Genomic DNA, 13,132 nt, shown 5'->3' with positions numbered 1-13,132 from the left:
TTCACACACAAACACACACACCCAAACAAATATTAAAGAAAAGTCAAAAACATGAAACGCTTTTCATTTTTTCCACCTTTATAATCACAAAATGCTCCCTCAGATTTATTTTGTAGCACGTTGCAGGGGCCCGACCTCAGCATTAACAATAACAGCATTTAAAATATACTTTAAACTGGCTCCAAAACAAAAAGCAGCAAAAAATAAAATACTGCTTCTGCATTGACTGTATCTGATGTTGTAGCTCAGATTTCATAATCTGATAATACTTGTGTAGGTCTACTTTGACTTAAAGATCACCTTCAGAGCTGTGTACAGACTTATCCATAATGTCTGGTACGGTCTTTCAAAGTGAATTAGACTTTGATAAAAAATCTTTGAAGGATTCCCAGCTTCATTTTCATTCAGAAATTAAGAAACTAAACACACACATTTGAATTTTTTGAGAATTTGAAGACTTATTAAATGAAGGCGTGATTTCCCCCCCCCATTCAGCAAATGAAAAAGAATCGTATCGAGCTCTGCACATAGATGAGTGAATACATGGGTTTATTTTCTCGGGTATTACCACATAGTTGTGATGGGACTGTAATGTTAGTCAAACACACAAACACAGATTATTACAGGCTGATTGATCATCCATTTAAAGCTGAGGTAGCGCCCTCTACAGGTAATAACCAGTGCCACGTTCATCATAGTGGCAGAAACCTTGTTGGCTATATGCCCTCAACCCTTCTGTTCACCCACACACACACACACACACACACACACACACACACACACACACACACACTAACTGACACACACACACACACACACGGTCACAGATATAAGCCCCCCCAGACCTCCCGGATGATCCGCAGTGGAGCATGTAGCCACCTGTCAATCACCACATCTCCGCCGCCTTAAGAGAGACATTTCGTCTGGGACAACGGCAGCCCGTCCCTCCCCATACATTCTGCCTCCCCTAGCAACCATGGCCGCATGACTGAGAGGCTTTGTCCCCTCACAACGGGAGTCCACCATTGAACCCAGAAGCCCGTAGCAACCAGGATTAGAGGGTGCCAGAAAGGGGTCTTTTCTGTGAAACGGGGTGAAAGCTCTGTTCTTGTCCCTGCGTCTGGGATTCATATCACGGGCCTCAATGGCGTCCCCTCCTCCTTTTAAACGCTGGTGTAACGGAGCGAATGAAGGGGCTAGCGGTGAGCGGATAGGATCATGGTTAATCTGCTGTTCCTCTCCACTGTGGTCCGATAGGGATACTTAAGCAGCCTCTGTGGACAGTTAGTGGCATGGGGAGGCCCGGGGATACCTGGGTCCGCCCGGGCCTCAGAGGTTCATCGGTGCAAAGAGCAGGGAGAGGAAGATGGACAGTGGTGGAGGGAGTGCTCAGATCATTTACTCAAGTAAAAGAGGGCAATCAATCCAACCATCCATCCACCCATCCATCCATCCACCCATGCATCCATGCATCCATCCAACCATTAGCTATACCAACTATCATTGGTCACCAGTCAGGGGTAGTAAAAGCATCTGTTCAAGAATATCAAACCTTGACACTAAATGTGTTATCTCTGCAGAAGTACTGCCTGCAAAATGTACTTAAAAGTAACTGTCTAAATGAGTTGACATCATTTCATCTTATTAAATGTTAACTGGTGTATGAGCAGCATTTTATCTGTGAAGTTGGTAAAAGTCGAGCTGATCTTAAGTGTTTCACAGTTATTATTAGTATTTTAATGCTGTGGTTCCCAGTTTAAGTGTGAGCTACTGCTCCAGTGCTGAAAAAATGATCAAGATTTTCCTTTCGTATAAGTAACAATACGATGATTATAAGAATACACATTTACAAGTGCATGGAAGTATTGAGCAAATACATATAATAAAGAACTATTTTTGCAGTAATATAACGGCATATAAATGCAGTTAAATATAAATATTCAATATTCTCATGTAAAGATATCTAAATTGTGTACTTTACGATACATATTATTAATATTGTTGCTATTTTGTGTTACTTGTTTAATTACTATTAGCCTTTGAAAAGTCGCTACATTTTAAAAACTTAAAAATCATAACTGGTGGAACAACCATAACTAATTTTTCAGACATCTAAAACGTGACAAGGCCCCAACCTTTTTCTTAAAAAAAGGTCCCAAACTTAGAAAGATTCATTATTATGAAACTTTGCAGTACATGTAAAATATTCACCCGTCAACTCAGAGTGCATCTATATACAGTAATTGCAGTGGATTAAAAAATGTATTTCCATCTGAGAAATACTGGAATATGAAGTAGCAGAAAATAAAGGACTGTAAAACTAAAAAGTTGAACTCGATCGTGGTTGTCGGCTGAATGCACTTGGCTGCTTTACACCAGTGGTGAAGGCGACAGCGCTGATGGTGGGAACGCGGGCCTTTGTGCTTTCTCTGGATGTGTCAGGCCCGGGCATAAACAAGACGGTCCACGTCCAAACAGTCAGATCAGTTCTGGAAGTCAGGTGCACCTGCTGGGTACTAACCTTTCGGGGTCAGTGGCGCTGCACAGAACGTGAGCAGATTGAGTACAGAGAGAAAAGAGCCGGGGCTTGAACAGTTTATGAACAGTTTTATGGACCTTTGGATGCTTTCAATAGGGGCTTTTACAGCCCTCTTTATAAGGGAGTGAACATGGCGTCCTCTCTAACCGCTGTACCTCGTAACTGTAAAGTGAATCCATCGGGGGTTTTACTGCGAAGTGACTGACACATATCTGTCACAGGCCAGATTAAAAGGAGCAGATGAATGGGCAGCCCCCCCCTCGCGACGTAATCACCGTTAAACATATAACGTTGTTTTCAAAGAACGACGGTGAGAAATAAAAAAGAACAAAAAGCCAAGTGGCCACGACCAGGTGCTCCGACACGACCTCCCACGCTGCATTTATCCCTGTAGTGCTCTGTGCGTTTTTTACGTATAGAAGATTACAAACTAATCTCGACCAACAAACAACATCGCTGGCGTGCAGAGAAAACATGCTTTTTCCTGGTATGTGCTTTATCATTAATGAGTGTCTCCGTGGCCCCCCTGTATGGGAGTGTGTTTTTGTACGGCTCCCATTCTGAGCTGCCTTCCCGCGCCCGCTTTCCCACCCTCTCCGTCCCTCGGCCTGTCAATCAAACATCATGATTGAGCCCCTATGGCAGGCAGTCAGTCATCAGCAATGGAAGTGAGGCCTCATTCTCCGCCTGTCCCTCCCCCTTTTCATGCCCCCTTGCCTCCTCAAGTTTTTTTTTTTTTTTTATTATTTCCCCGTCTCACTTTCTCTGCGGCCTCTCGCTCTCCCTCCTCCCCCCGCCGTCCCTGCGCCGCTCGTCCCTTGTGGAGGTCACAGCCCTGGTCAGCTCGTGTCCGGAGCAAGGGCGAACCTCCTCAGACGTGGCTGCCACGATGCCACGGCGCCCCCGGGCTCCCTCCACCTCAGAGGGGAAAGACTCGGTATCATGTAGAATAAGTCTGAGTTAGTTTTAACAGGCCTCTGCATTTGCCCTTTAAGTGGCTGATGAATAAACATGAGTGGTGTTGGGGTGGGAACTGCATGGGGGTAGGATGGGAAGAGGCCCGGTTTGTGTGAGTGTGTGTGTGTGTGTGTATGTGTGTGTGTGTGTGCGTGTGTGCGTGTGTGTGTGGGGGGGGGGGGGGCTTTCTTCCCAGCAGGGCTGCATCTCGTTTAATTGGAGCACTTGTGGCACCATTACCTTCTTTACTCAAACACGTTACTGATGACAAAAGAAAACAGCACTAAGCCTGCCTTTGTTAGCGAGGAGGCTGGATTCCTCGCTGCTACTCATGTGTGGGAATCATCCACACTCCCGCCGTGAGCTGCTGCTGCTGCTGCTGCTGCTGCCGCCTCCGTCCGGCCAGGGAAACGCTGCAGCCAGGTGGGCAGGACACGGAGCACATGGCAATTACAGCCGTCACGAGAGAGAAAAGGATGGACAGAGGCGAGAGGAATTAACCGATCGGGGGGAAATTATCCTCAGTACTTACGGAACAAACATGGAGTCCTGTTCCATATATAGGACTGTTTTTATACGCCTTCACATTTCCACTCATCCAAATGCAAAAATAACACCAATATCCAGCATGAGTCCAGGGAAATCTCTAAATGAATCTATGTTAAAATAATTGACTCCAGCATACGTGTGCAGCCCAGTTAGGGACCCGGCTCTTTAGCCGTCTTTTGACCTGAGGTCGTGTTGACAAGGCTGATCTCTGGTTTGTTTTTGGTCACCACAGTGTCCCGAGAGAGCAATAAGGGTGTGACCTTTACCCCCTATCTGACCCCAGCGGAGAGGAGACGCCTGAGGGCTCTCCAATGAGGGAAACACACTTCCTCTTCAGGACTTGTTTAAATAAATCAGGCACCACATGTATAATGCAAATCAACAATACTTTAATGATTCAAACGTACATCACAGACAAGAAACTTCACATTTCAAAACAACATGAGATAAATATTCTACTGCATTTAAATGTATAAATATCAAGAGTTTGACAAAATGATTGAGGTATTCATATAAGCAGTACATAAATATTTTATATTTTTTATATAGGACGGTAACATTTATACCCACATTTGTCTATTAATGCCTGTAGAAGTAGCAATTCTTGACAAATTTAATTTATATGTACATTTTCAAACTCACTCGTCTGTGTGTTGGCTTCTGATTTCACATCCAGTCTGTACAAGCAACTTCAATTGTGACAAACTGAGACGTGAAATCCTTAAAGTTCAACTCAAATGGATCTGAAGCAAAGGGAAATACGCCACGGTCTCAAACACCCATCTCACCAGCACTTTAAAGGAGCCACAGTCATGTTGTCACAGTCACATTCAAGTTGGTTCAAGTTGGTTCAGTCCAGATCTGAGCCTCGTCGTTTTGTGAGGATCGAGAGAAAAATGCAGCGGTAAATTTCAAAAAATCAAAAAAAAGAACCTTTATAGTCATATTGATTGGACTGTGATTAAGGTTAAGGACAGAGGATGTCACACCCTGTTAAAGCCCTATGAGACGAATTGTAATTTTTTAATATGGGCTATAAAAATACAATTTGATTGATTGATTGATTGATATTGATTGCACGAGAAATAACTGCTTTAAATTGTTGAGAAATAATTGTATTCAATAAATATTTCTGTTAACCAGGAGAAAATCGAAGAAGAAAAGAAACGGTTCCTGAGCTCCATCCGGATCGAGGCCTATCGTCAGTTCTGCTCCATGGTGAAATTTGACACCGCTCTGGAAAAATTAAAACAAAAATGTGAGAAACAATGAAACTACACAAAAAATTGGAGCTCACAATATTCATGTTAAACTTTTAATTAAATCAAATATTCCTTAAATAGTTAGAGTTTGGCATCAAGGTTAATTTTTCTTATACAGGCTTCATTCAAAGGCCCTTTGAATGGAGTCTGTATTTTATTCATTGAAATTTTTTTTAATAAATGTTACTGTGCTCCCGGCTCAATATGACATCCCTCTAGATGGGACTTAATTTAACACTATAAATTACAATATAACGTCTTATGAAATCCATGTTTTCTTCTGACTCATGAGCAACTTCAAGGTCACTTTGACGAGCTGCACGTGCAGAACTGTGCTGTGAGAAACCCCCATCAACAAGAAGCACAGGTTCCATTTCAGGTTCCCAAGATCCAGTGTGGATGTGTGTGTGTGTGTGTATGTGTGTGTGTGTGTGTGTGTCAGAGGTGCCGTGTGTGTGCACCCACATCCTCGCTGTGTGTTCATACTGTATTCAACACTATGACCAGATACTGCCAACAAAGGGCAGGCATCACAATGAAGGCTCACGTTGTCTCTGAAAACTGTGATGTGCTGCCACCATGAGGACACAGCGACTGCCTGCATCGAAGGTGATTCGTGTGACAACAGCACGAGTCCCTGAGTGTGACGCTGTCGTCAGAGAAGCTGAGCACTTACATATCTTTGTTGTGCGTGTGGTGGTTGTTGTACTGCAGGACGGTTGGGTTGCTCTCCTCCTCCTCCTCCTCCTGGGGAAGCTGTGAAGGGATTCAAGACCAAAACGATCACCACATGATCAATCAACAAGACAATGTGTGGTTCCTGTGCACTAATGTCAGGAAATGGAAGATTAAGAGGTTCTTTGTGAGTAGAGGTGGTAGAATGACACATCATCAGCAATGGACGTAATGAAAACGACTTCAGGGAAAGGAAGACCAAACAGTCAATCGTTTTCATGAAGAATATGAGATAAATGTTAAATACACACTGCTGGAATTCTGCTGAACAAATTTAGAATAATTTATTTCACCTTTTTTGAATATTCAGTGAGATGTATCCGAGCAGGACTTGATCCTGATTGGCTCTTCCTTGTCAGATAAACTGAAAAACGGACTTGCTCTAAATTATATAAGAATATGATTTGGAAAACAAGCCCTTGCACTTTTATCTTTAATTTGAATATTGATTAATTATATTAATGATGCATTTCTTTCTTATGTCGTACAATATTGTAGCTTAATTTCTGTTTTGTTGCCTTTTGTTGTTCATTTATCTTGCAGCAGCACCTGTCCCTTATTTATTATACAGAGTTTTGATCCAAGTGCGGTATCGTTTGTATATTTTTAAATTGCTCAATAAAAGATATGACTGAAAAGCAGATTTCAATAGGACAATCCAGTGCTGACCAATCAGAGTCCAGCATTATGGCACAATTTAGCAAATAGCATTTCAACTGAACTTTAACTGGCAGCTCTAATTCAAACCTTCTGATTGGAGGCTTTTTAGTTTATCTGCTGTGATCTGCGCAGAAATAGTTCATGTTTTTAATGATTGTAAAGATGCATCCCTCACCTCCCAGTAGGCCTGATCATCAAAACAGTGGTCATCTGAAGGATCTCCCCAGATCGGCAGTCTCAAGATACAACCTGTAAAAAACGAACAACACGAACACGGCCTGTCAACGCTGCATGTTTACACACACCTCTTGTTCAAACTCAGTTTCGTCATATTATCAACACATCATTAACATGTACAACTTGCATAGTTTCAGTCATGTAGTGAAACTCCAGGTGGTTTTAGAGGTTGCTCCTTACCGACAATGATGCCGCCGCCTATCCCGAAGCAGATAGCCACACAGAGGCCCGCGGCTTGGAGACCACCCTGTCGAGTGGGTTTTGTGTCTTTATAAGCGCCCTCAAAGTCGAAGGTGTTAGCAAGCCTTTAATACAGAGAAGAGGGAAATCACAATGTTGTTCTATGGCAGTGACAGGTTCTATTTGGCCACGAGATCACAGCCACTGTGGTTGCTGGTTTCCTATTTGCAAGCAGGGACCACTCACCCTTCAGCGCCATACACTGACTCGGTCGCCGCCGCCGCTGTAATGGCTCCCACGATTCCACCTATGACTCCCGGCATGGCGTGGAGGTTATGGATGCCACATGTGTCCTGGATCTTTAGGTACTTCTCCATTAAGGGCTGAGAGACATGAATCATTAGGGATTAGCTTAGTTTTGCTCAAATTATAGAAAATGCAGAGTAGTAAAAGCAGCGATCAAAGGCTGAAGAGAGGTGCCACACCGTGAGGTAGATGTATCCCAGGGTGGAGAGGATGCCGCAGCAGAATCCCACGATCAGAGATCCGTAGGGCATCAGCATGAACTCTGCTGCTGTTCCCACTGCAACGCCTCCAGCAAGAGTCGAGTTCTGGATGTGAACCTGAGGAATCGGTCAGGAAAGAAAATGGAACATACTTAAAAATGAGAAGTTTAAGTTTGTTCAGGTGGTGAACAAGGCATACGTGTCATTTCTGAGTATTTAACCATCTGCTTGATGTCAACAGGACCTGTGTCACCTTCTTAACAAACACACATTCTCCTCGTATCATTATAACCACGTTGTTCCCACAGGCCCGTCGTTACCATGTCCAGTTTGCCATGCTTCTGAAAGAGGCTGGAGATGGCCACGGTCGTGAGCACGGTCGAGGCCAGAGCCAGGTAGGTGTTGATGAACGCTCGGTGCTGCCCGTCCCCGTGGTCTGTGACGGCGGAGTTGAAGCTGGGCCAGAACATCCACAGGAAGAGGGTTCCTGTGCAGAGGGCACGGAGTCAGCGGCAGGGTCATGGGGGTCAAAGGGCCTCGCAAACCACAAACACAGAAGGAGGATCAAAGGCGAAAAGCTGCACATCAAACTCACCGATCATTGCAAAGACGTCCGAGTGGTAGGCGGAGCCATGCAGACGGTTGCTCTGGTCCAGGTTTGGCCGATAGAGCATCCACGAGATGGACAGGCCATAATAACCTCCGAATGTGTGGATCACCATGGAGCCTCCAGCATCTCTGGCCTTCCAGACAGAAAACATCCGGATTACTTGTAGCACCAGTTGTTAAAATCATGTGTTAGTAGCTGCTTAATCATCAGGTGGGTTCCTGGAGAGTATTTTCAGATTCTATTTATCCTTCCTCCAAGTCACCTGGTTTTCCATCCAACCAGTCGCTTTTGCAAAATCTTACATCCAAACCAATTAACCAACAAACAGACATAGGGGGGGAGAAAACATAACACCCTCCTCCTGGTAACATCCAGTGATGAGTGTGTCCACTTACGTGTATGAGGTTCAGGATGATGTATTCCTCCACAGCAAACAAGGTGATGCCAAACAGAGTCATGACCATCAGCTGCACTGGGCTGACTTTACCCAGCACGGCTCCATACGCAATCAAGCAGCCAGCCACACAGAAGTCCGCATTGATCAGACTGAGGGGGGGGACAGATGGATATCATATGTAATCTGCACTGGCCGAATATAAGATGAGAAAATATAAGATGTGAAATAAGACGTTTTTATTTTGGTTCTAACAGGAGCAGTAACACAAATCAGTGTGAAACTACTGAAGATCAGTTGTGTTATTCTGAGGAACCCGATTCTCTCTTTCACTTTCCGTCACAGAAACACAGAAACACTTTTTCTGTTGACACACAGCAACTTTGCATCACTTCAACAGTATCATCACTTCTCGTCACCTTGAGTTTCTGTTTACTCTGCAGTCAACCCAGATCACAAACACTGAAATCGTACGTTCCTGGAAACATCCTCGTGGGATCATGTCGGTCAAACTGGTTTCTCCACCTCATCAGTGGAAACGATGCAGGTGGAATAAAAAAAAAGGGAATCTCAGAACTGGCCGAGAGTAAAACTTACTTTTCCACTCCGATTTTGATCTTTCCATCAGTGTAGTCAAGAGAGTGGAACCAGCCTTGCATGAGCAGGGCCCACTGGAGGCCGAAGGCAGCGATGAGGAAGTTGAAACCCACGGCGCCGAAGCTGTACTTCTTGAGAAACGTCATCAAGAAGCCAAATCCAACAAAGATCATGACGTGGACATCCTGGAAACCTGGAACGAAGAGGGAAGATGGTGAAGAGGAGGATATGATAAGTGACAAGGAACGTTTTTCTTTAAAAGGAAATGATTGCAGTGTTTTGCTGACATAAGTGAAAATGAATCAAACTTTTGCAGAACAAAGTGCAGGATCTTGAATCAATGGACAAAGAAGGATTGGGGGGGGGGGGGGGGGGGGGGCTTTTAGAGGCAGTCTGATCTGAGTCTGTGGAGCTTTATTGCCATCATCACTCCTTGAGGTGTGAGGTAGGAAGGGTGAAAAGTACTTGAAAATGCCCTCCTAAAAAAAGGACTTGACAGCAATGTTAATCAGGACCCTTATCGGATTCGGTTTTATGGATGGCTAGATCCTTTCTCCCCCTTCACATCCTCCTCCTCTTCTCGTTCGATCATCGAATTTAAAAAAATTCAGTTAAGATTTGGGAAATGAAGTTCACTGGGGAGGAAGACTTCCAAACAGTGTCCATGGATAATACTCCATTACACTATGATGACTCCTCTATTATATGTCGATTAGTCTCATGATAAAAAATGTCTGACTGTACCTCTTTGGAATATATTGGAATTTTGTTTTAAATATATGGAAATAAATCCTTAATGGCGATCAGGGTTATACAAACTATTATTTTAGAAATATTGCAAATATAATAACAGTACATAAGTATCAGTGCATGATTATAAAAGACTTCATATGCAAGTAGTAGTAACAGACAGTTTGCTTTGACAACATGTCACCACAGCAGTGACGTGAGGGCACATCACATTAGAAGAGGAACTCATGTGAAGATGATTCAAGGACACTACAGCCTAGACACATGCTGTATGTTAACTTTCCAGTTGATTGGCTGCTGCTATGTGGGGATGATATTAAACTATATCAAGATATTTAAACAGTTATTAAAAGGTACAAATCTCTGTGGCTGATCTGAGCTCATAATATCTTCTATAACGTGCACCAGCGTGAACCAGACAGGGTCATTTACAGCATAACACAGTGACAGAGGGAACACAATAGCTTCCCATCGTCCTGTGAAACACAATAGGGAGGCCTGAATTGAAAACCTTGACACAGAGCACCCACTGTGGTGAATGCATGTGTAAACGCAACAACAAAAGGCTCCAATATATCGGTCTGGATGCACTTTCATAGTCTGACATCCAACGCCATATCGGTCATGGCTTCATGATTAGTCTCACAATGACACCGCCACAACCACACCCTTGGACTCACACGGATGAAGATGTATACAGGCACACCCATAGCCTTGCTTTTGAGAAATAGCTTCTTGTTTTGGTGAGTAATTTAATGGAAACAGCATATTTAAGGGCCTTAGAAGGACACAGTATAAAGATATATATATATTTTTTAATATACATTAGTTTTTTAACTTCTATCATCAAAAAAAAAAAAGCTGTTATTGGGTAAGCACCTGAGTGTTTAGTAATAAGAGGCACCAGGTCCTTGTCTCTTTTTCTTCTTTTAGATTCACAGGATGATGCATGCATGTGTTTATAAACATGTACATATATATAGGCTGTATGTCTATGATCCAAATAACACAATTACTTACTTATTCTATATATTTCAATGTACATTCTAATTCAAGACAAAGAGTGTAAGGTCGACATGTCAGCTATAGTTGAACTAGAGAGGGAGCCTGCGGGAGTCTGACCCCAGGGGGGAAACGTGGGCCTGTCTGTGTCAGATCCTTGTCAGCAAAAACAGGAATAACATGTAAGGTCGGCTTAATCTGATAGTGACACTGATTGGTAACTCAAGTAGAAACAAATTGTATTAAAATCTGCAAATAGATATTGATAACATTTAAAAAAAAATGCTTAATGCGCATAAATGTGATCAAATAGAAATAAATATATATATTGATGCATAAAAACAAATTCAAGAGGAATAAAAGTAATGAGTAAATAGACATTTAGAAAAAAGAGAATGCATTAGTGAAAGAAGAATGAAATCCAAATGAAATCACTTACTGGGATATCTGAAGTAGAAGTCGTTCTCAATGTCACTTGATATATTCTTAGCCTTTCGGTGCTCGATCCAGTGTGTATCCGATTCCTCGTTGTAACGAATAAAAATCCCAAACAAGATGATCATTGCCGTCTGCCACACAAAACAGACTATTGGAAGACTCACATGGACGTTGGTTTTTTTCGGACGGTCACACAGCTCCCTGAAACTTTGCACACAGCCCATTGTTTTCTACTTATTTTTTCACTGCGTAATAAATTCTGAAAAGCAGAACAATTCAAGTGAGCTGTGTGAAAAATAAAGCAGACCGACACTTTAAAGACCATCTAGAGTCCTGGTGGAGATGAGCAATGAGGGGACTTAGTTTAAATAACAGGACACTCCGCCCCCCGTCACTCCCTCCTCTTTGCACCTTGAATGAACAAGACACCTTCAGGTGAGGACACATGTTCAGGTGATCTCTTCATTAATGTCATGCCCTCTGCCTCATCTGGCCCTTAGTGTTTGTGTGTGTGTGTGTGTGTGTGTGTGTGTGTGTGTGTGTGTGTGGCTGTGTGTGTGTGTGTCTCTCTCACCATCTCTCTCTCTCTCTCTCTCTCTCTCTCGGTGTGTGGTTGTGTGTGTGTGTGTCTCTCTCTCTCTCTCTCTCTCTCTCTCTCTCTCTCTCTCTCTCGGTGTGTGGTTGTGTGTGTGTGTGTCTCTCTCTCTCTCTCTCTCTCTCGGTGTGTGGTTGTGTGTGTGTAATCCAATTGCAGATGAGGACCTGGTGTAATGGAGTTGGGCCTTTTGATACATAGCTGCTGTTGATTGACCAGCTGCCTTTATAAGCTCCAGCCCTGCTCTCAGTCTTCACCGGACTATAGACTAGGTTACCATTAGTACTAACAGCCACAATCTTCAGTAAAGAGATGAGAAGATTCGGAACTTCCTGTTTTTCTGTGTCCTGACTTTCCCTGTCTCCCTGCCCAGGATCAACAGCTGAACATTAGCCCCGACTCCAGCCTCAGATATCTGCCTGCCTGCTCCTCACGGACATTCAAATAAACCCTGTTTGACTGTTAGACAATCAAGACATTCGATTCTAAAACTCCATTTTGATTATTATATTTCATTACATGACAATAATATTTATTTCAACTACGATTAAGGATTTGTAGTGAGAGGAAACAGGCTTCATATCCTGCTCAAACGGGGGGGAGGTGATATTTTACGAGGACGTCTGGTGAATAGGTTGTGTTGGTGATACTAGTCGGGTTTGGTAAGTCAAGGTTGTAATCCAGACATCATGTGCAGGGATGAAGTCCTTTACGTGTTGAATCTTCACTTAGCACAAACTCTTCACATGTCAGAGACAGACAAACAGCATATGAAGCTTATCTCTCCAGTAAATATACAGTCAGGCCTCTACAAACACACACACACTTGGTCCTTTCCTACTTTATGTCGAGGGGAAGGTACGTTTCTGTGTGTCCTCTGTTCAGGGCTGCTCCTATGAAGCATTAAGTGTAAATAATGTGCATCCGTGGGGCCCCATTAGACAGATGCACAACAGGTTTGACTCAGTCAAGCATCACAGTCTGAGGGTGGAAGGTTCTCATAAGTGTCCAGTTTTCGTCCTCTACAAAAATATTGCGCACTGTTGTACAGACAAAATGCAAAACATTTAATTCTACTTGGAATTTCAATACTAGAATAAAGAACAATTAAGTAAAAGTAT

The 13,132-nt window shown here is 43.2% G+C and overlaps 1 protein-coding gene across 1 annotated transcript; it reads right to left on the bottom strand.

Annotated features, from left to right (window-relative positions):
• Positions 1-4,426: 4,426 nt before the first annotated feature.
• rhcgb (Rh family, C glycoprotein b) lies at positions 4,427-11,766 on the bottom strand. The gene is made up of 11 exons (XM_062390801.1): positions 11,418-11,766; positions 9,227-9,419; positions 8,631-8,781; positions 8,221-8,368; positions 7,946-8,112; positions 7,605-7,742; positions 7,366-7,502; positions 7,120-7,244; positions 6,878-6,951; positions 5,984-6,063; positions 4,427-5,281 (listed from the first exon to the last, which is right to left on the bottom strand). The coding sequence occupies exons 1-11, from the start codon at positions 11,638-11,640 to the stop codon at positions 5,248-5,250; spliced, it is 1,470 nt and encodes a 489-aa protein (XP_062246785.1). The 5' UTR covers positions 11,641-11,766; the 3' UTR covers positions 4,427-5,247.
• Between the last annotated feature and the right edge of the window lie 1,366 nt (positions 11,767-13,132).

The sequence above is a fragment of the Platichthys flesus genome, chromosome 6 (assembly GCF_949316205.1).
Source record: "Platichthys flesus chromosome 6, fPlaFle2.1, whole genome shotgun sequence".
Lineage (NCBI taxonomy): Eukaryota > Metazoa > Chordata > Actinopteri > Pleuronectiformes > Pleuronectidae > Platichthys > Platichthys flesus.
The sequence above is the reverse complement of the archived record's forward strand: the minus strand, read 5'-3'. Positions and strand labels throughout refer to the sequence as shown.